The sequence below is a fragment of the Gymnodraco acuticeps genome, unplaced genomic scaffold (genome assembly GCF_902827175.1).
Source record: "Gymnodraco acuticeps unplaced genomic scaffold, fGymAcu1.1, whole genome shotgun sequence".
In the NCBI taxonomy this organism is placed as follows: Eukaryota; Metazoa; Chordata; class Actinopteri; order Perciformes; family Bathydraconidae; genus Gymnodraco; species Gymnodraco acuticeps.
This window is the reverse complement of record NW_022991219.1, coordinates 890,206-911,932: the sequence shown is the minus strand read 5'-3', so window position 1 is coordinate 911,932 and position 21,727 is coordinate 890,206. Positions and strand designations below refer to the sequence as shown.

The following is a 21,727-nucleotide window of genomic DNA, read 5'->3' as shown; positions in this document are numbered from 1 at the left end:
AAAGTCTTCAGCCTGGATTTAAAAGTAGTCAGAGTTGCAGCGGACCTGCAGGTTTCTGGGAGTTTGTTCCAGATATTTGGAGCATAATAACTGAACGCTGCTTTACCATGTTTAGTTCTGACTCTGGGGACAGAAAGCTGACCAGTCCCTGAAGACCTGAGAGATCTGGATGGTTCATAATTTAGCAGGAGGTCAGAAATGTATTTTGGGCCTAAACCATTCAGTGCTTTATAAACCAGCAGCAGTATTTTGAAATCTATTCTTTGACACACAGGAAGCCAGTGTAAAGACTTCAGAACTGGAGTGATGTGATCCACTTTCTTAGTGTTAGTGAGGACTCGAGCAGCAGCGTTCTGAATTAGCTGCAGCTTCCTAATAGATTTTTTAGTGAGACCTGTGAAGACACCATTGCAGTAGTCGAGTCTACTGAAGATAAAAGCATGGACAAGTTTTTCCAAATCCTGCTGTGATTGCAAGCTGCATTACCTTTGCAGCTAAAAGTACTGAGTTAGGTTCAGGTGAGATTTAATTAAAAAAAAAAAGGAATTCAAAGTTTGTGATCATATACGACTTTCCCACAAGGGGGCGGACCGGGCACGTTTAAAAATAATCTTTGTTGAATACATCCGGGTCATGTTTTTTAACTAAGATGTATTTTTGTTATCTTTATTATTTGTAATTCAATAATGGGGAAAAACTGCTCTCAAGCCATGCATTTAAAATATAACAGTAAAAGTAGTTTTAACAACGTTGATTGTAGTTTTTATACGCATAACATCCGGGTCAGAGTGTGTAGGTCATGTAAGCTAACAGCTCTGAAAGTGTTGCCTTTGGTCTCTTACTTCCAACAAGAAGATTGGTGTTTCTTGGTTTTTCTTCTTCATGTCGTCAGTCATGGTGAGCCCCTTCTCTCTCTCTCTCACATTTTTACATTGATTTAATTGGAAATAGTGTAAAAATAAGTTGATTTAGTAGCAGCACAAGCTAATTGCTGCTTTGCCTTGAATGTACGACAGGTCAATCTGAAGTAATCTACTGTGTTCCACTCTGGTTAATCGATACTAACATAATAGTCTTTGCATATTGACATTATTACTGTTACCTCACTTCTAATTAAAACAAAGTTACATATGAATGATTGCTCGTGGTACCTTGCTCATACATTCAAACAACTGAAAGACTGAATTAGAATTGAGAAACCTGTTATAGCCCTCTTATTTATGTTTAATTGTTATTGAGACTTTTAAGCTTTTGTGTTTATTAGTGGTGCTGTATTGCATTACTTTGTATAACTTGGTGTAAAAGTTGTAATTAACAGTTTATTCTCTATCAATTTATATTCTGATTTTTCTTTTCCTTAATTGTTTGTTGTCTCAAAAATGTCTGACTGTTTCAAATTAAAGAGAAAATTAGAGATGTTTTGCACTTTCTGTAAAAATTATATTCTTATTCTATATTATTCTGAGTTTTTGCAGATACGTTTTCTTATCATTTATTTTGTCGGTTGTTTTTGCTCTTGCACAGTATCAACTGTCTGTTACTTTTCTACAGATCAGGCCAGTACTGCTGCACAGGGTAACCTCCCACATCCTGTCCTGCACCAGAGGATCATGTCTACTCACAGGTCGGATATCTTATGGTGTGCAGCCTCATTCAAGTCTCACCCCCATTCAGCAGAACTTCCATGCACCCCTGATGCCTAAAATCACAGCCCTGGCCAGGTACTCTGACCTGACAACAGAGAAGTACACTGTGATTTACAACATGCCGTACATAAGGTTCCTCAGAGCTATGTCCAGGCTCAAGCTGCTCCAAACCGCAGTCACCATGGTCCTCTTGCCACCGGTGTACTTCTTCTACCTCCATGGAGACGTCCCCTTCTTCCTCGTCGGCTACTCTACGGGGACAGCGCTGTTTGCTGGCGCCATGCTGTTCACCGCCAGTCACTTCTCCAGGAGTGTGGTGGGGAGGATGTACCTGGACCCCTCCCAGACCACCCTCAAAGTATCACACTTGACATTCTGGGGCCGGCGTAATGATATCTACCTGCCTGTGTCAGATGTTATGACAATTTCTGATACAGGTGACACCGTAAAAGAGAAGATATTGAAACTAAAGACATTCAGCACTCCACAGACATTGTATTTCTCCACTCATTTTGGACATGTGGTGGACAAACAGGGTTTTAAAAAGGTGTTTGGGATTTGATCATTCCATTTTTTGAAAATGGACAGGTTGAGACAGTACTAGTCAACAGGTAGTGCTCCTATTTGTTAAGCTTTTAAATATAACCTGTTTTGAGAAGGATCTGTTCTGCATTGAAATTACAATTTTATGGGGGAAGGCTGACATTGATCTGTAAGTCGTTGTTTATCTCAAGTCTCCACCATGAATAACAAGCCTCTTTAAATATTCAATGAAGCCTGTGATTGATGATTAAGGAAGCATATTTTGAGGGTTCAGCAGGACTGTGGCCTTCAGAATGAAAAAACTAACAAGTGTGATGGCAGTAATATGTTAATTTGGTCTTAATGGATCAAACAGAATGTGTGAAAATAAAACGTAAGTGTTTTTCTTCTAATGTTTTACACTGAAATATAAATATAAAGTATTTCAAGGTAGTTAATGAAGAGTAGATTATTTAAATACTCTAAGTGACTCAGGCATGCACGGTGACTCATCTACATTAAAAGTAGAATAGGGCATTTGTTAATACCATCACATAGAAGAAAACTATGCATACTTTAGTCACACTTTTTTCTCTGACTTTATAACTAAGACTTAAATTAAATATACCATTATGATCAATTTGTATACAAGGTGGTGAGCCCTTCAGAATATATGGTTCCTAGGGCTTTTGTAACCTTCAGTTTTCACAACCACAGCTATAATAGTCAATCTCAATGCTATCCTGCCCCCTGGTGGCCTGGAAAAGATACCTCAGCAGAACTGTTGAAGTTACTGCATCATTAGTACAATGTACACAGACTTGCCCCCCAAACCTCTGTAGAACAAAAATGTGCAATGTCACTTTTTTGTTATCGAAGTAATTCAAATGAGGATCTCTGAAGAAAGCTGTTATGAATTTTCGCCAGGTTAAGGTTTATTGGCTTTAACACAAGCTGAATGATATTAACCCATGGCCTCTTGTTGAGATTGAATCACTATTTATGGACTGCCCTTTATTTAAAATCAGAAACTGCAGCGGTACATCATCCTACTTTATTAAATACATCTGTAAACCCTGTATGCATATTTCCACTGAGTAAAGCATAACAAAAACAAATTGGCTAGTTAGATGTCAATGATGGGATGACGCAAATGTTTGCCCGCAAACAAATCATCAAAAATTGTTATTTTCCTGCTTAATTGTTTCCTACTTTAAGGCAGTATATGATTCAAAGCTCTTTGCTCAGAGTTGATGGCAGGGTAAAGTGTGTCAAAGCTCACAGAAGGTACCAGGCAGTGAAACCAGCGAGGAGAGCCACCCAGGCGGCCAGAGCCCACTGAAAGGGGGGGTGTGTGAGGAGCGTCATGGCTAACTGGCAGGCGTAGGTGGGATTTCCACTGGCAACTGTAGAGAGGAGGTGAGGGATGAAAAGAATGAAGGAATGAGGCCATACAAAGCAGGAGGACTCATCATTAACAAGTCATTTCATGGATTACCACCCATTTAGATATGCTACAATATGGGGGACTTTGATCAATTAAACATGCATCATTCAAGCTAATACTTAGGTTATAATACTTAACTATCACTAAATACAGAGGGATGAATCTGTGAAAAGGTTCTTTTTGACCCCATTGTTTTTAAGTGAGTTTTTTTCTCCAAAATAAAATTATAATTGTTGGCACCCGCACTCATACATCCTTTTGTGCTGGGACTTTTAAAAACATCTCAGTTAAAGGACCCTATTGCATACCATTAAATGTGCTGTCGTATAAATTACCTGAAGCTAATCAGATTATTATTTTAAAAAGCATAATGAAGTGATATTATATGGACTGTCTCACCCATTTTTGCTGCATAGTAGGGACACTTGTTGATATCACCCCCCTCCATGATCTCTGCATGACTGTGTCCTAACCCTGCATCTTGGACTTCTTCTTTGATAGTCTTCCCAATCTCTTCAAGCTCTGTAAATACCTGTTTCCAGAATAAAAGTTGGGATTTGTTAACTTTATCTTTCTCTTTCAAATAACATCTATTCTCATCAACTTTCTTAATGCATTTTGTTTCCGCTGCCCTCACCATCATGTTGAAGCTGAAGGCCCGGTTGGACTCTCCAACAATCCTTTCTTTGGTCTCAGCGTCCAGTTCGAGCTCGTTCATCCTGCTCCGGTAGAGCTGCTTGAAGCCTTTTTGACTGTGGATCCCCTCAAACTGGTAAAAGTTAAGACCCTCACCTGTGGAGGGGAGTTTCAGCGCTCTTTGGGCCACTTTCTTGAGGATCTGTCCGCCTGAGAGATCCCCCATGTAGCGGGTGTAGGAGTGGGCCACCAGCAGCACCGGGTCCCTCTGTCCCACCCCGTGGATACGGTCCACGTAAGGCTTGGTGCCAGCGGAGAGGCTGATCTGTGAGGGAGAACATGGACGTCATCGAAATTGCTGTCAATTCTATAGTGATGAGTAATTTCTGCAGCAGAAGTTTGTTTTAGTTTTAATCCATTTTATAATATTTTCAGGAAAGACATCTCTAAATGGGTGGAATAGAACTATGATCAAATTACAGAAAGCTGGAAAAATAATACACTGTGCTCTCTGCTGACCTGGCTCTCCCAGTCCTCTCCATAGAAGTACTCGAGGTCTCGGGCCAGGGCCTCGCGCCGGTGCAGCTCTGCAGGGAAATAGATCGGGGCGATGTGAGGATGGTCTTCATTCTTCTCAATCTCCTCCTCCATGGCTGCATAGACAAAGTACAGAGCTGCTGTGCCCCTCTGGCCACAGAAACAGTGAGAGAAAACATGGGATAAACAAAGGTAATATGGTACAAGTTGTTAATTGGTGCTTAGTGAAGAGACAATTTGTTAATTTCTTTGGAAATATAACAAAGACTGATAGGGAACTGTGACAAAGAGCAAAAGCAAAGGTTGGATTCAAGAGCTAAAAGTAAGATATTACTGATTCACTTTTGTATGCATGTATTGCTGTTTTGTTTAAATGTTGGTACTGGTGCCATTATTGTGCCTGTGTTAGTTTGTTAGTCTGACAGAAATTCTTCTATCATCATTGGAGGTCGAGCAACAACAATGTATGGACACCTTAAACAGCTCTCGTTTGATGCGGCCTCTGAGGAAATCTTTGACAAACTGGCAGTTCTCTGCTTTGTCGTGGGAGTCCTTGGTTCCCTCTGCTAACATCTCGGACAGGTCTGTGGGGCTTTGTGGAACAGAGAGGGAGAGAAAAGGGACTGACATGAGAACCTGCAGAATTTGACACACTTAAAGTGCACCTATCATGCTCTTTTTAGGCAATAGCATAGGTCTCAGATATATAAAAAACATGTCTATGAAGTGTTTTACTCAAAATACCAAACAGATCACCCATTCTAGCCATGCCTAATATCCCTCTATTTCACTTCCTGTTTCAAAAGTGCTGATTTGGGGTATAAAGCTTTAAAAAAAAAGAAAAATTGATTTAAAAAGTTCCTTTTTATTTCCTGCTTCTTCACACACATGCTCTGTGCAGTACAGGTTAGCTCTGAGTGTTAGCGATGCTAATGTAAACATGCACCGACCATATTACGTCCAAAACAGTCGGGCATTGTTTCTGATAGCAACGTTTCTGATAGGGCCGTGGGTGTAAAGCCCAAGCCCCCTGGAAGTGAGCCGGACTCTGAGGAAAATATTTGTTGTGGCCGAACGGCGGTACTACACTTCCGTATCAGTCGCTGGGCCCGGAAATACTTTTTCCCATTGACTAACATTGGGAAAGAGACGTATGTAAATCGTTAGATAATTTTTTTTTAACCAAATAAACTACCCAGTATGAACGTTTGTATAGCCCTTATTAACATTCGGTCCTCAAGTTGTAAAATGTGCTAATAACATTATTCTGAGAGTTATTTTCCTCTGCATTATGAGGGTGCATCTAACCCACGGGGCCGCGCCGCCCGGCACGTTCATGTGCCGTGTTCAGTGCTACATGAGTTTTACCTTTACCCACGGATGCACAATAAGAACGGATTATATGATTATATGAATACTTTTGTGACGTTTCGCTCTCTCAAAAGTTGGGCCATTTTGTCTTCATTCTTCAATGAGCAACTCTCATAGGAATGAACGAGGCCCCGCCTCCCACGCTGTATCCAGTTTTTATTATACATCCATGGTAAAGCCAGCCTACATTTCCGATATTACGTCATATCCATTGACTGTATATATAAATGGACGTAGTGTCCGTGACGTCATCCATAGGATTCTGCAGAGTTGCCGTGAAGCCCTTAGTAGGCCACTAACGGCTCGACTGTGACGTCAGAGTCTAATCCCGCCTGCTCCAAATAAGGGCAAAGAGGCGGAGCCGAGGCGGGACCTGCTGCCTCCGAACTGGAAGTAAACAGAGCTAGCTCAGGCTAAGAAGCTAAGCTAACATGAAATACATGCATACCAAGTTACTGCTAACAGTGTCGTTCCCCTATATAAACGTTACATTCATAATCAAATGAGACAATCTGCAAGAGAATTAGCTATATTTTGTTATTCTTAATGCTTGTCATTCACACGTTGAGAAAAGACGGACTCCACCGCCCGGACCTAACGGAGCCGCAGTGGGCTAGCTCCGGGACGCCGGCTGGAGCTAGCCCCCTGCGGCTCCGTTAGCTCCGGCGGCCACCACTGGGATAATTGGGTCCCCTATTAACATTTGCTCCCGTTTAGCATTATGGCGTCATAGCCATAGACTATAAAAGTCTTACCCAAGGCTGAATCATAAACAAAAATGTATGTATGCATAAAGGGTTACGTCCTTAACTGGCTAATAAGTAACAAGCTAAGCTACCAAGCACACAAACACCTGCGAACGGGGTTAACATGTATAATATTATCATTTTAGACTTCTTGGAAGTTCTGTTAGTACATTCAAGCGCACAGCACGACATTTTAATTGTCTGGTATTTGTAACAATATTCCCTAAAAAGGCACAATCACCACGAACACGGCTAAAGCTAAAGGGTCAAGTACAGTACTATGACTAACTAACGTTGTAGCCTCTATGGTTGTAGCCTAGCAGAGTGGACAAGTTGCTGTTAGCTGACAGTGAGGCATGTAGTGTCCATCAACGTGACCACGCCCTAATTTATGCAAAAACTTTAAGACCTAATATAAATAAAAGGGTCGTGTTAGAAAACAATTCACTCACAGATTCATAATCATGAAGGTGGAATCTAACTATATCGATAATAATATTTATTGCATCCATGGGTAGAAACATGTTTTTTTCTGCTGTAAAGTTGGGCATTTTAACATGGGGGTCTATGGAAATTGCTCCTTTCTGCAGCCAGCTGCCAGTCCCTAGCGGCCCATGTATGAACTGCAGCGTGTGGCACTTCAATATCGGACGCAAATCTGGATCAGCTCCTTTGTAGTCCCGTTTTTGGAGATTTGGGTATGGAGGAAAAGAGAGAGGGTTTTGTTTTCTGATGCTGCGTGAGTTCCCCGACACACCGGGGACACATATTTATGTATAAAAGACATACAAAAGTGCATTTTGCATGATAGGTCCCCTTTAAATCATTCAAACATTTGTTCTGTGTCAGAAACAACCAACGGTCATGGTTTGGTTTCTTACCTTAGAACTTCGTCATCACCATCCACAACAATCCTTGCCCCTCCATTGATCACACCACTGGATTTGGGCTCTGCCTTTGTTTTGGTTGTCATCTTGCTTGTTGCAGGAGAGAGACAATAATACATCAATCCAGCACAAAACCGTTCAGCATCTAATTTTGAAAAGCACATCTACATATTCAATTTATACTTCTGTACTGTTTGCAACTAAACCTCTTTTCAAGAATTGTATTTATTCTTATGCAAACACCATGGCAAGTTCCTTAAACCTACTGATTGCATCTAAATGTAACCGCGATATGTGTCTCTAAAAAGTGAGTAAATTATCTATTAAAAATAAACAAGTTTAAAAGGTGGTAAATCTACCGTGCAGGTTAAAAGCCAGGTGTGCCTTTTTAGTCAATGTTATTTTTTTCAATAATACCTTATAACATTTGATACATTTTTTTGAAAGATATTCTCTCAAAACAAATGTCAGCAAAGAGATGACATTGCTGGACAGTTACAAAACTGGCACTGCACGTCTTCGCTGGCTACAGTTACGTCTTATTTTTTGGACACGACACACCTTCAACAACCGCTCTTGTTCGTTGAAAACACAAACATTATACTATGTACACTGCATTGTACTCGGAAAATTAGATCGAAAAGCTGGTTTACCTTGAAGAAATACTGCCTTTATGTAGCACGCTGCAAGAGACAGTAGACACAAAGTACAACAAGCCAATCAGAATTCGTCATGCAGTGATACAGATTTTACAACCAATCAGATTGCTCATCACAAAAAAGAGGCGGGACACATCTGAAGCATGTGTTCTGGGAAATGGAGTTCGCTTTATATGTGTATCAGTGTACATGTACATGTTGATTTTGTATGTGTATATATATATGTATATATATATATATATATATACACATATTTGTATACATATTTTATATATATTTTTATTCTATTCCTTGGTATTGTGGGAAACATACTTCGATCTCTCTGTTTTGCACACAAAGATTGACAATAAAGTTGACAGTGAAGTGCGGGATTAGTTTCAAAAATATTTGCAGTTTGATAGAAACACTTGAATTGAGTGCAAACTACACATTTTACTACCAATAATTTATTTTTCAAGATATGCCTTTTCTTAGAATGCAGAATTATAGTTTATTGTTTAAAAATCATGGAGTATTCATTTTTCACATGGATGTATAAACATCAATGACCGTATTGATCCCAGATTTTCCCTTATCACCAAACTCTGTACTGTAATATATTGATTTGACCACCAGGTGTCACAAGACACAATGTAATGCTCATACACTTTTATTTTACAGCTGAGCAGTGTCAGTAACCAAGATCGGGTGGAGCAGTGAGACGCACTGGTTAATACTATATTAATCAACCAGTATACCTTCTGTAATGCTTATTTTTCTAAATGAATATTATGAAATGTAGCAATATATAAGTTTGCCATACTCTGCAGCAATATTGAATGTTTGTAACTGTTAACTCAAAATTGTTTGTCACCTGAGTTACATCACCACATTCTCTGCCTCTCAGTCCCTCTTGATGGCACGGATGCAAAGACATAAACACATGACCTGCTCTGGCACCAACTGACAATATATGGGAACAGGATGGTTTATATGTCATATTTGAGATGGTTTGTCTTCCAATGGCTCACTGTTCACATTGCTGTGTTCTGTTAGTTAATCTATACATATTTTTAGCCTCCAGTCCAGCTGAATCCAGTCACACCCTAAAAACACCCTCAGTTAACCTATGTGCTCCCAAAAGAACACTTGAGAACATGAACAAAGGAACAAAGGTCCTGGATTTGAGTTTTTTCCTCTGCAAAACCTCCGTGTATTGAAAGGGATTCTGGCAGCCCAGAGGGCTTCTTTCATGTCCTGCAGGGCCCTAGAGAGCCCTGCGCCACTGTAGGAAATCCCCACTTCTACTTGTTGCTGTCCTGCTCCAAAGCTGCAGACCCACCTCTGTTTGTTTTTGTCATTGTTAATAACCGAGACGAGCTTCCTATGATGAACAATATTGCATTGACCTCGACTCCATTCCTGCCTGAGTGATTTTGCTTTTAAATTCAATACAATTTCCTGTTTTTATAAGGATTTTGGCTGCTTTTAACTGACTCATTAGTCATTAACAATATATAGGAAGGCGCATGTCGTTTTTTAGAACTGATGTGTAATACTCTTAAGTATGTCCGACCACTTGTGTTTCCCCAAAGAGGCGTTCGTCACAGTGCAACCTGGATACTGTGATGTTTGTATTGCTCCCTGCAAGTGCTGATCCAAGGTCAGTGCTCCCTGGGGTTTGCATGACGCTGCTATGATCAACTGTCCAGCCATTCAGGTCCTGGTAATCACACATCCATCATGCGGGAGGTTTGTTCTCTAAGTTTGTTTACCACATACCAGTTTGTTTTTGCCACATTATTTTGGACCTTTATTACACAAAAGGGAAACCTTCCTGTCTGTAAAGGATTTCCTCTTGTTTTCAATAATCAAAAGGCTCAGGCTAAAATTATTTGGAGTTGGATTGATTTTGCCTTCAAGCTTTAGATCAGTATTATTTATTTTTTAAAGAAGATCAAAACTGTTCCGAGGTAGTGGAAACCTTATTGTCCTTTGACATTTTGTTCTGTGACATTTTGCTGTTGTTTGACCTTGACCTATCATACAACATGGTTCAGTCCATAGCCCTATTGACCTGCCATTGACCAAATATATTGCTCATTTTCTTAATGACTATTATAAACTTGTACAAAAGCATTCAGTCATTGAAGATTTATTTTATTTACAACACTGCTTAACTTGACAAAATGTCCATATATATAATATGAATGTTCGTCATTCTCCTTGTTTCTGAGCTAGTGTGTTTAGTGTGAATCTAGATAAAAGAAAGCCTGAAAGTGATCAGTTTAGCATAAAGTTTGGAAGCAGGGGAAACGGCCAAAGTGAATACACGTACCATTTTATGGCATTTGTTTTTTCTGAACACAACCAGAAATGTTTAAATGACAATTGGTGAGATGAGCAATATACACCATATAATTAAGGTGCTATTTGGCTAACCCTAACCCTGAAGGGAGAGTGCCAGGCTAACAGTTTTCTGTTGCTTCTAGCTTTATGCTAAACTGAGATTACTGTGTCCCCTGGCTTTATAATCTTTATGGTAAAGATTTTCTTTTTTTAACTTTTGTGTTATAAACGTAAGTGTATCCAGTACTGAATGCTATTGCTGGACTCTGCACCTGCTGATTGAAATACTCATTCATTCTATGCAGGACTTTGGCATGAATTAGCCAAGAGTAACAGATTTGAGATGTATTACTAAAGAAAACATGTTATATTTGAGAAGCCTTCAGGAATGAAGGCCACAATAACCTAACCTAGCAGTGCAAGTTTTCTCACCTCCTGCAGGATACAGCGCTATTGGTGTGCAATAGAGTGGCAGCTACCGGCCATACTTTACTGATTTATAGCTGCTGAAAGTGAAAAGCTTCGGTCTCTGGTGGGTTTCGTGGGTGGGAGCCTGGACCTAGGTACCATAAATCCTGGTGGCTGTGGTGGCCTGCAGAGAGTGTGCTTAACCCTGCATCAGGGTTATAATTAGAAACACACCTCCCTGCGTTGGCCTGCAGGAAACCGCCCGGGCCTCCATGTGTGTAAGGCAGCTAACAAAGAGAGGAAAGTGGACACATGGGGCAGGCATGCGATGTGATCACAGTCTTGTATTTGAGCGCTGCGATCACCTCGTTAGAATGTGCAGGTGGATGGGAGGGCAGGATGGAGAGAGCCTATGAGACAAGCTAATGAGAAAATAAATGAACAGTCATACGTTAACTGTATGTTTCAATAAGACATCACTGAACTATGGGGTTATGCTAAAGACAAAGCTCTGCAGGGTGACTCATGTTTCAATGGGATTTAACTGTAGACACACATTTGCAATTATTTGAAAGAAAAAAGGCTCTGACATTAACAAGCGTTTCGTAAAAATGTTGTTAGAATTCTGGATATAAAGCCATTTAGCAGTAGATCCTTTAGTTATTTCTCTTTTTTTGTGACCGAAAAAGTCCTACTTATGAGCGGGATCCTTGGCTTAACTCTGCAATGTAGCTCTAGCTTTTCAACCCCTGCCAATCTCTGATCCCTTATATCCGTTAACCACTACAGTATGTCTCCAATTCAATCTAAATCCCATGGAAATATGACAAAGTTTAAGTGTAATTAGATTTTTTTTTTACGAGTGATAGGAAATCTTTGTAAGTGAGAACAGTTACATTTGGTTCAAAGCCACAAAAGAAAGGAAACCCAGCTGATCCCTGCTAACCCAAAATGCACCCAGATCTTCTTTTGTAGTGCACTTGGATACGTTCAGCTATCTTACACTTGTACTCATAATGTCACAAACTTCTTAAATGCAATTTGCCCAAATTTGACAAACACAAGCATTATTGTGATATGACTCTGAAAAGCCTTTTTCTAGGAAAAGGGAGGACTGGGAGACGTGCTCTAAGCCCCTCTGGTTTGGGGAGCCATGTTCTTGGACACGCTTCATGCCATCTTCTGTTTAATCAATTGTTTTTAAGGACTGTCGCGTCCTACCGCCCTGGCAACCCAGGCCAAGGCCAGACAAAGATCTCAGCAGTGGGATGTTTCTGAAAACAAAAAGAGTTTAGGATTAACTAGTTCAGACTATATTTTTTTCCAGCAACAGTGTAGGGAATTTGTTGGAAGGTAACACGGGGTGATGCTGGGGGAATCTGACAATAGACAATGGATATTCGGCACCACAACATCCATTGTGGTCTTTGGCGAAGTGTCTCCTAGTTTGATATAAATATTCCCTCCTTTGAACCAAACGCAACATTTCTTTTCATTTTTGTTTAAAAACAGCACAGCATTCTTTCACAAGGGAATTGGCCAACAACATTTGTTCTGTTTTTGCAATGAGGGGACATTTGAAAATGTATTAAGAAAAGGGAAAATGTGTGCACAGCAGAAAGAAAGAAAAAGTCTTCCATATGATACATGAAACATTGGCTTGGATATATGCTCAATATGTCCATTGAAGGTTAATGAGGTCATCTAGATACACAGTAGATCTGTGTGACACATTGCATTGACCCTCACCGGGAACCGAGCAAAGTTCATGGTTTAAAATGTACAACGTATAACCCGCACTTCTCCCAATTGGACAGAATCTTTGTCGCATTATTTTCTTTTCTTTAAGGAACACATTGAAGCCAGCATGCAGAACCGGTTCTCACACCCGACCTAAAGAGAAAAGCCTCGTGGGCCACGCTGCACATTGGAATTCTTTGAAAGCGATGCCTCACCCAGCGGGGGGTTCCTGCTGAAAAGAGAAATGCGCCTGAGCTTCAACCTCAGGCTAATACAGGATGGAGGGAGGAAGACTGCTCTGCTCCCAACATTATGTTCCCAATGTTCCCAGTGGCATTCCAAATACAGTTTTACATTCCTGATAGGTGAGAACGGCCTGGTTCCTCATTAGACAGGTGTCAATTAGCTGATTAACTGTGTTTACCTTAGCAATGCTCACCAGACTGACAGTCTCCACATAGGAGCTACAGGGGATTTCCTCAAGGTCAATCTCATCAATACTGAACAATGCCACATTACTGGAGGAGGGAGGGAGGTAGCAGGAGGGTGTGACTGGGGGGTGAGAAGGGTGGGTCTGGGCCTTTGGGGTGCTGAGTGATATCATCTGATCAGTTATTGTAGCGCTGCCCCTCGAGGCTTCACGTACTTAACCTGAATACAGCACAATGACCAAGACAGGAAGTCAGTGTTGTGGTGTAAATCAACAGTTGGCAACTTAATAGCTCAATCCTAACATTATCAGCAGCTCCATTGTGTAAACTGCGAATATGGGATGCAGAATATTACACAGTATGTATATCCAGTGGGACTAGGCTGTCAGCTATTGTTGAATAGGTAATTAGAAACAGGGGGAATGCAAACAATATGCAATACCATGGCGATAGTAGCAGGGGTCCCCAGTAGAAAATAAAAAGCATTCCTGAGTTTTTGTTGTTGTAATTGCCCCCTACTGATCTGTTTGTGCTGCATACATGCTGTCAATATAATCCAGATACAATACAAGTTGGATGGTCCACACAGACATTAAGCACCATATTTGGTTACAGTGTTTGCAAGAAAATGTATTATTACTCTGGCACAACCTCAATCTCATACTGTGTGCACAATGTTGCACAACTCTGTGATTGATCGCATGTTTTCAAGTGTACATCCTACATAAACCATTTTTTATTTCACACTTCAACTTAACCATTACTAACCACAACTTCCAACTAACCCTAACCAACCAACTAAACGTATACCAAACTGGAGAACATTTTTTGTGAGTGCTTTAAACCGCAGAAGTACACACAAGTATAACTTCAAATGAATAATAGGCTTGCTCTGTAACTACTGGATGTGTTAATTTGCAACAGTTTACTCTCAGATTCACCAAACTAACTTTAAAGGTGATGTGAAATATGTCAATGTTGTACTACTGGATTTTGGTGCACCAAAACAAATCAGTAATGGTGGTTCAAGTTATGCCTTAAAGTAATTATTGAGCATCATTTGTATATCAATTATTCATCCTGTGTAGCCTTGAATATGTAAAGTAACTTCTTGTATGGTGAATGAAGAACTTCAAATATCAACATAAACGCACTTGCGCATTTGTTGTCTGTGCGAGTATTGTTTATGTGAAAGTGTTTTAAAAAGCAAAATTCTAGAGAAAATGCATCTATACGGAAAGTTGGATACAACTTGAATTATTCTGCACAAATTGTTTGAGTGTTGGTAAACAGATGTTTTGATATGATAATGTTAAAAAACCTTTTACTTCAATTTATCAACAATCTTCTCTGTTTCCTTCAAGAAATCATATCGAAACAATTTGGGGTAATTGATATACAAATTATCATTTTGTGAGGAAAGCATTCCTTAAAAAAAGAGGTCAAGTCACACTGATCATGCTGGCATTAGCTCTCTGCAATAGCGTGAATAAATGTTAAGCGCTCATTTGGTTTAGCTGGGTTCACTGTGACTGGGTCAAGTTTAAGCGTAGGCATGATTTTACAATCTGCTTACTGTTAGTGATCTACATCTCGAGAGAGAAATAGAAACCTTTGCCAGAAAATAATTTCTCAAAAAGCATGTCGGCTTTCCCAGAGCAACACCGTTAACGAGACAGCTGAAAGAACCAAATGCGAAAATCAAATGCTTTCTGTACAAATTAATACCTCATTATTTTTCGAGACAGCTACTAAACCGCAGAAACTGTTTTAAATTCCAGTTTCCATTATACTGAGAGAACGCTGTTGAAAAATGAGCTCAGCACACATGCATTTTTCAACATCATCTCCCCCAAATCACTATGGCTCTAGGGAAAAGGAATATCAAGGTAACATAGAGCTATGATTAATGCATGTCTTTAATACCTCTTCATATAGCTGTGTGTAGATGAATTGAGCCAAGATTGGCTATAGCTCAGTTAAATTAGGTGTTTGTACATGTGGTCAAAGTGATCAGAAAATTATCAAACATACACCTATCGTTCATCATTTCTAAATCAGTCGTCCAGCTTAATCTGGATTTAAATCTTTTTAATTATATATTAAATAATTGTATTCTAAAACAAAACCTACTTTTCAGTACAGATACATTTATTAAAAGCTTGTGGTTACTGAGATAGTGATCATGCTACTATTGTGTCAAAACATTACAAAATTACATACTGCTCTGATAGTTTGAGAGTTAAAATCACTCGTCAATCTGTGGTCTTACATATTGCTCTTTTGAGTGTTTTCTTTTTTCCAGGTCAAGAAAAAACTAGGGAGTTAATTTCCACAACTTGATGTATTTTCAAGGAATCCGATACAATCTTGGTAATACAGTCCAAAACTCAAGGCCCATTTGTTCAGTGTTCGCAGACTACTCCCTGCTTTAACCAACAACCTGAGCCTGTCATTCATTATATCTAATGTGAACTGGTATTTCCATTTACACCCACGTACACACAGGCAAGCGGACGTTTGAGTATAGCGCACACTTCTACCTTCGGTTTTGTGTGTTCTTTCTGTCTTTTGTTATCCATAAGGACCTCTGACAGACTTACATGTTTCTGTAAAGCTTTTTACATCCTCCAATTATTTATACAACTTAAAGCAGGGGTAGGCAAATTTGGAGAAACCAGCAAGAGTAAGCTAGATTCAAACAACATACATGAGTCAAAGCTTGTGGAAAACTACTTTCACACAAATTCAGAGCTTAGATAAAGGTAGACAACCAAAGTACTCCGTGTTTAGTGCAGTTTAGCAAATGTTACAATTTTACGTCACCAGAGGTGGGAGAAGCACTCAAATCTTGTATGAGTAAAAGTAGAAGAAGCACTGTGTAGAAATACTCTGTTACAAGTAAAAGTCCTCCAAACAAAATGTTACTCAAGTAAAACTACTAAAGTATTTGCATCAAAATATACTTAAAGTACCAAAAGTATAACTACTGGTAATGCAAATTGGACCATTTCAAAATAATATATTATATGTTTTGATGATAATCATTGATGCATCAATGTGTTTATCAAAGCTGTTAAAGGTGCGGCTAGTTTTAGTTACATTGTATACTGCAGGTATATGGAGTAAAAGCACACTTTATACCTCTGAAAAGTAGTGGGGTAGAAGTACAAAGTAGCAAAAGATTACCTTGAAAGTGTTCTCAAGTAGGCTACAGTACTTGAGTAAATGTACTTAATTACTTTATAATACTGTATGTCATGGTAAATGATAAACTAGCTAAACATCAGGATCTTAGCATTGTCATAGTGAGCCTGTTAAAACAGTAACATTAGCATTTAGGCCTCCCGTTTTTCAAAATACAGGCTGCTATGCCTTTTGACTCCTGGTTTTCTTAATGTTTGTTTATCTTATTTTGGAATGAAGCTTCCACCTTCTTGTGCAAGGTGAATGAGCTCAAAGAGACCATCATTGTATCCTAAAATATCCCTGTCCCTTTCCCTACGACTCTGTGGCGCTCAGAGCCTCCTCCCATGGGACCACTGGCTAATAACAGCACACAATCAAGTGTGTCACTTTTTTGTCATATTAGGGCATATCGAAAATGGGAGTGAGAGCCACGGAGCAAGAGAGACAGAGAGAGAGAGTTCCTCCTCCAGATTCTCAGGCCTCTGCAGGTCCGTCTCAGTGGCAGAATGGACAGTTCCTGTGTTTGTGCCTGTTCCTGTCTCCCGCTGTCACCAAGAGGCGCGTCGCCATTGTTTCCGCATCGAGCGCCCGGAGGTCAGGGCTGCTCCCTCTCTCTCTCCCCCGTCCTCGCTGCCCAGCACAGGGAGGGGAGCAGGGAGAGGGCGGGGGGCCTGGCTGCAAGCAGAGCTGGTCACACCTAAACGAGAGCTAGAGATGCAGTTGAGAAACACACACGTCCACCTCTTGTTGTTTTGTTGGGGGATTCCAGGGGCCTATACTACGAAGCTGGTTCAACCTAACCTGGATATGTTTGAGTTAGCCGGTTGGCCTAATCTAAAACATACGCGCTCTCGCTAAACTGTACTACGACGCTGGTTATCAAGTGGATCGCTCAAGCCAGCCGTGTCCTATCTAGTTAGGTGCGCGTTCACATGAAAGGGGTGGTATTTGGAGCATTCGACCAATCACAAACATGGAGAAGCGTACTGACAGCGCAGCGTCATACTACCTGAATGGAAAAGTGAACTTTAATATTAGACATATGAAGAAGTTCAACTTTAAACATCCATGACTTAAACACTTTATCCAGGATAAAAGCCACAGAGCTGCAGCTGCAAGGTCAGGGTCGGCGTCATGGGGGGTCATTCGCGGGCCATACCCCCCCAAATGAGTCACTGTGCCCCCCCAACACAGGGTGGGCAAGCCTTGCAGCTTTGCCGTTTAAAAAAACAAAACATGTAAGTGAAAGCGTTTCCACTAAAGGTTTTTTGTGTGAAATACGTCAGAAATAAAGAATGCAACATTTAAAACACAGCCTGAGCTGTGCTCACTGCTGCTCTCTGATTGGTGTGTTGCTTGACCAATGACCCCCGACCTTTGTTTTGTTATCATTACGTGGCTGTGTGTTTAGATGAAAGCCCGGTGGCGATCTGTTCATCTGTTACACTGATTATACAGTAAAGCCATCGAAAATAATATGATATACAGACAGTACAGTACAAGTAGCCTACTTCTGGGTCTCTGTGTTTCATTCAAGCTCGGCTCTGTGTGTGTGTGTGGCACGAGCGCATTTTGTGAGTGCGCAAGTGGTAACGTGGAATGTTGATGTTAGCATGATCTGGTTAGCTAGCTATGCTAACGGATATAAAGAGCTGTTTCTACACCAAGGTGGAGGAGAGTCCTCTCCTGTCAGACTGAGAGGATCGTATAACCTCAGCTCAGTGAGGTAAGGACTCTCTCAGTGTTTCGATAGTTAACTTTAGTGTAGGTTATCTCAGTGGATCTCAAACGGTTTGGTCACCATTTATGTAAACAAGTATTTGCAAAGAACACCTTTATATGATCATTATAGTTATTAAAGAATAAGAGAATAAATAAAAAACGGGTATGAAATACTATAGGACAGTAACACAAGAATACAGTTTAAAAGGGGAGTGATTAGTAAAATATCCATAAAGAAAAAGTAAATCTGTGTATAGTTCTGTTTCATATGGATGCTGAGAGATGTAGACTATCCATAGATCTCTTCATTTTGCTCTCAAAGTGCACCAGATTGATGCTTTTAACTTCAATATTTTTAAAATAATCTTCCCGGGGGAGCATGCCCCCAGACCATCCTAGAGGACGTTAGGTCCACCCCCACCTAAAACATGTTCACATGGATAGGATACTAAATACATTTGCACACTTTTTGTATGGTGGCCTATGTCCATATGTTTCTGTTTTGGTGGTCGTGCCACAACCGTGCATGTCTGCACAAGTCATAGGTGCGCTATACAATAGCACTACACCCCTGCAATGTGTGTGAAAAACAATATACTTTACAGCATGTTTTTTGAAGTTGCGTTGGTGTTTGTGTGTTGGTTGTTGACGGCAGTGTGTGCCCCCCCTTTGTAAATGATTGCCCCCCCCATTCAATTTGTTCTAGAGCCGACCCTGTGCAAGGTGAATACAGCTGGTAACAGAACAAGTGTTTGAATGCGTACATTAACAGGTTTATGATATCACTGCCCCGTCTAAAACACGATTTGACTTTAATTACATTTGTCTCGAGTGTTTCGTCAACTTAATGTGTTGCTTAAAATAATACTTCTGCATACAGTATGTGACACTGTGAGTGCAACACATCCTCACTCCCAGGTCGGCCTATGTTGACGTTATGTCAAGTCCCCTGTCGGCTTTTTACAACGCAAGGGGGGGGCCTTAGCGTCCATTTTCAACCCAAGGGGGGGACCCTTAGCGTCCATTTTCAGCTTTCCGGGATGTCCATATGCTTCTATGGACGCTCATTGCCCTTAAAGGCAATGTGAGCGTCCATTCTCATTGGATAACGGAGAATTGTACACCCGGAAGTAAGTATTCCCCTTACTGTCGATTGATTTTACAGTGATATCTGCACTACTCATCGACTAAAAAACACCAGATTATCCTTGTTAATTACACAACATTGATTGGTTTAAATTGTGTGCAATGCTTTTGTATTTTTCCCCTTCGATTCGGAGAAACAAATATGTTTTCGGAGTAAAGGATGGCAGAAGACACTACACTACCCAGAATCCCCAGCTATCGTTTGGACTACACCATGTGCTCTGTTTGACGTCACGTGATCTTCAAATTTCTCCCTGCAGAAAAAAAAAACATGGCCGAACTTCGTTTTATTCTCGATGGAAAATGCCTATTTTAAAGTTAGTTTGGCCATTAAAATGCGTTTTGATGTAATTTGATGCGAGAAATATGAGTTGTTATTTCAGATTATGTGTGCAGTGGATGTACATGATCTTTAGTTTGCTAGTTATTACGAAGATTACTTCAGGAAATTGCGTCCATAACGTTTTCATTGTTACCAAGGTGGTTGCTAGGGACGCTGCTATCGATATTATTTCTGTTATGTTGTGTAACTGTTTAATGGTGTTATCTTTATTGCTACCCCCTTCCCCGTCAATGTATAGTGTTGGTCCACAGCGCAAACATATTATTTTAACAAAATCCGCATCTAAAGATAACCTACGTTATTTTCCCCTGTGCAATTCCAGTCTCACATCTCACAGCACATCGTCATTAACAAATAACGGAAACAGACCGAAAACATTGAAAAAAAATACAATAATACTTTATTCCGAGTGTGCTTGCTTTTATCTTTGGAAGTCATCACATAACGACATTGTAATACACGGTTCGGCTGCATTAAATATTACATATCTGCCGTAGTTCTGTATTTATAGAGCCCTGATGAGAAGACTTCTAGACAAACATGAGGAACTGAAAACGTGACGTGGATCATAAATATATCAGCCATTAAACAACATCTTACATTTCTTTTCACACAATACGTCTCCTTGCAGTATCAACACAAATTCGGCTGACTTTTATATTTGATCCAATTGGTAGATAGGCTGTATTTACACCATAAATACAGCCTATATAAAGGGACACCTAGTGGTTAAAGCATGTTATTGAATTTCATTATTTTTATTATTAGATATTAATAGGATCCCTATAAAGTATATTCATTACTCGTTATTCTCTACTAATAGTTAATTAAAGACTGTATATAATGACTATTTTGCACATCCCTTTCAAGATTTCAAGATTTCCAAAGGTTTATTGACATATCATATAGGCCTACACAACTATGGTGTAGTTATGCATTGAATGATAAACTTGGGTCGCAGGTTCCTCAATAGTGCATTACAAGACATCTATCAATATTTGTGCATACCTCCAGCAATGTTAACTATGTTGAAGCACTTATTTTAACTGATATTATACATAATGTATTATACTCTTATAAGATTTATGTAGATATTTCATCTCCGACCTTGTCAGGTATTGAACAATCAATAAATAAAGAACACAGAATTGTTGAATATAAAACACAGAATTTGTGTGATTATACTAAATGATTTACAAATAAACACCACCTGCATATTTAACTGTTACACATGCTGATGTAACGCAAATGTTCCAACTTGAGATCAATAAAGTATATCTTATCTTAAGCTGATCGATGGCTACTGCTATATTTGCAAAATGTGCCTCTGAACCTTAACAAGTGCATGTTTCAGGCTTATCAATTAATGTAATGTAATGTAATGTTATCAATTAACAACAGGGGTCACAAACATAAGACCAGCTGTTAAATAAAGCTCTTCTGACCTTAGCTGGCATGTGTGTAGGCCTATAGTATATATATATTAATGCTGCCCATTATGGGCACAAGCAATTTTCACCCATTTATTAATTATATGTTTTAAATGTGAGTGTTTCCTATCCCCTAAACCTCCAGGGATGTACACAGTTTAATACTGGCAACTTCTTATTATGGGAAATACGAAAACGTCTTTTAAAACTACAACTCCCAGTAGAGACGTGCCATAGATACAGAACATGTTGCGAAACAGAATAGCCAGCATTTGTAGTTCTGGGGACGGGGTGGGGGAGGGGGGGGGGGACGCGGTGGACCCGTTCAAATCCAGTTTTGGACAGTCTGCCGTGATTCCATCCCATTTCAAGTGCTGTTCGAGAATCGGCGTAACCCTCGGAGCACACTCTCCAATCACAGAGCTTGAGGACTATCACGGGGTTTGTCAAGCAGAGCACATGGTGTAGTCCAAACGATAGCTGGGGATTCTGGGTAGTGTAGTGTCTTCTGCCATCCTTTACTCCGAAAAAACATTTGT

General features: G+C 40.0%; 2 protein-coding genes across 3 annotated transcripts; one reads left to right on the top strand and one right to left on the bottom strand.

Annotated features, from left to right (window-relative positions):
* Positions 1-527: 527 nt before the first annotated feature.
* tmem186 (transmembrane protein 186) lies at positions 528-2,585 on the top strand. The gene is made up of 2 exons (XM_034239370.1): positions 528-897; positions 1,552-2,585. Exons 1-2 carry the CDS (start codon positions 883-885, stop codon positions 2,206-2,208), a joined length of 672 nt encoding a protein of 223 aa, XP_034095261.1. The 5' UTR covers positions 528-882; the 3' UTR covers positions 2,209-2,585.
* Positions 2,586-3,078: 493 nt separating this feature from the next.
* Positions 3,079-8,513, bottom strand: hmox2a (heme oxygenase 2a). Of its 2 annotated transcripts, none has more exons than XM_034239367.1 (7): positions 8,446-8,513; positions 7,787-7,878; positions 5,263-5,380; positions 4,771-4,938; positions 4,253-4,576; positions 4,015-4,147; positions 3,079-3,574 (listed from the first exon to the last, which is right to left on the bottom strand). In XM_034239367.1, the coding sequence occupies exons 2-7, from the start codon at positions 7,876-7,878 to the stop codon at positions 3,447-3,449; spliced, it is 963 nt and encodes a 320-aa protein (XP_034095258.1). In that variant the 5' UTR covers positions 8,446-8,513; the 3' UTR covers positions 3,079-3,446. The 2 variants fall into 2 exon arrangements, with proteins under 2 accessions (XP_034095258.1, XP_034095259.1); XM_034239368.1 differs by having other exon boundaries at positions 7,787-7,882; positions 8,446-8,483.
* Positions 8,514-21,727: the final 13,214 nt, after the last annotated feature.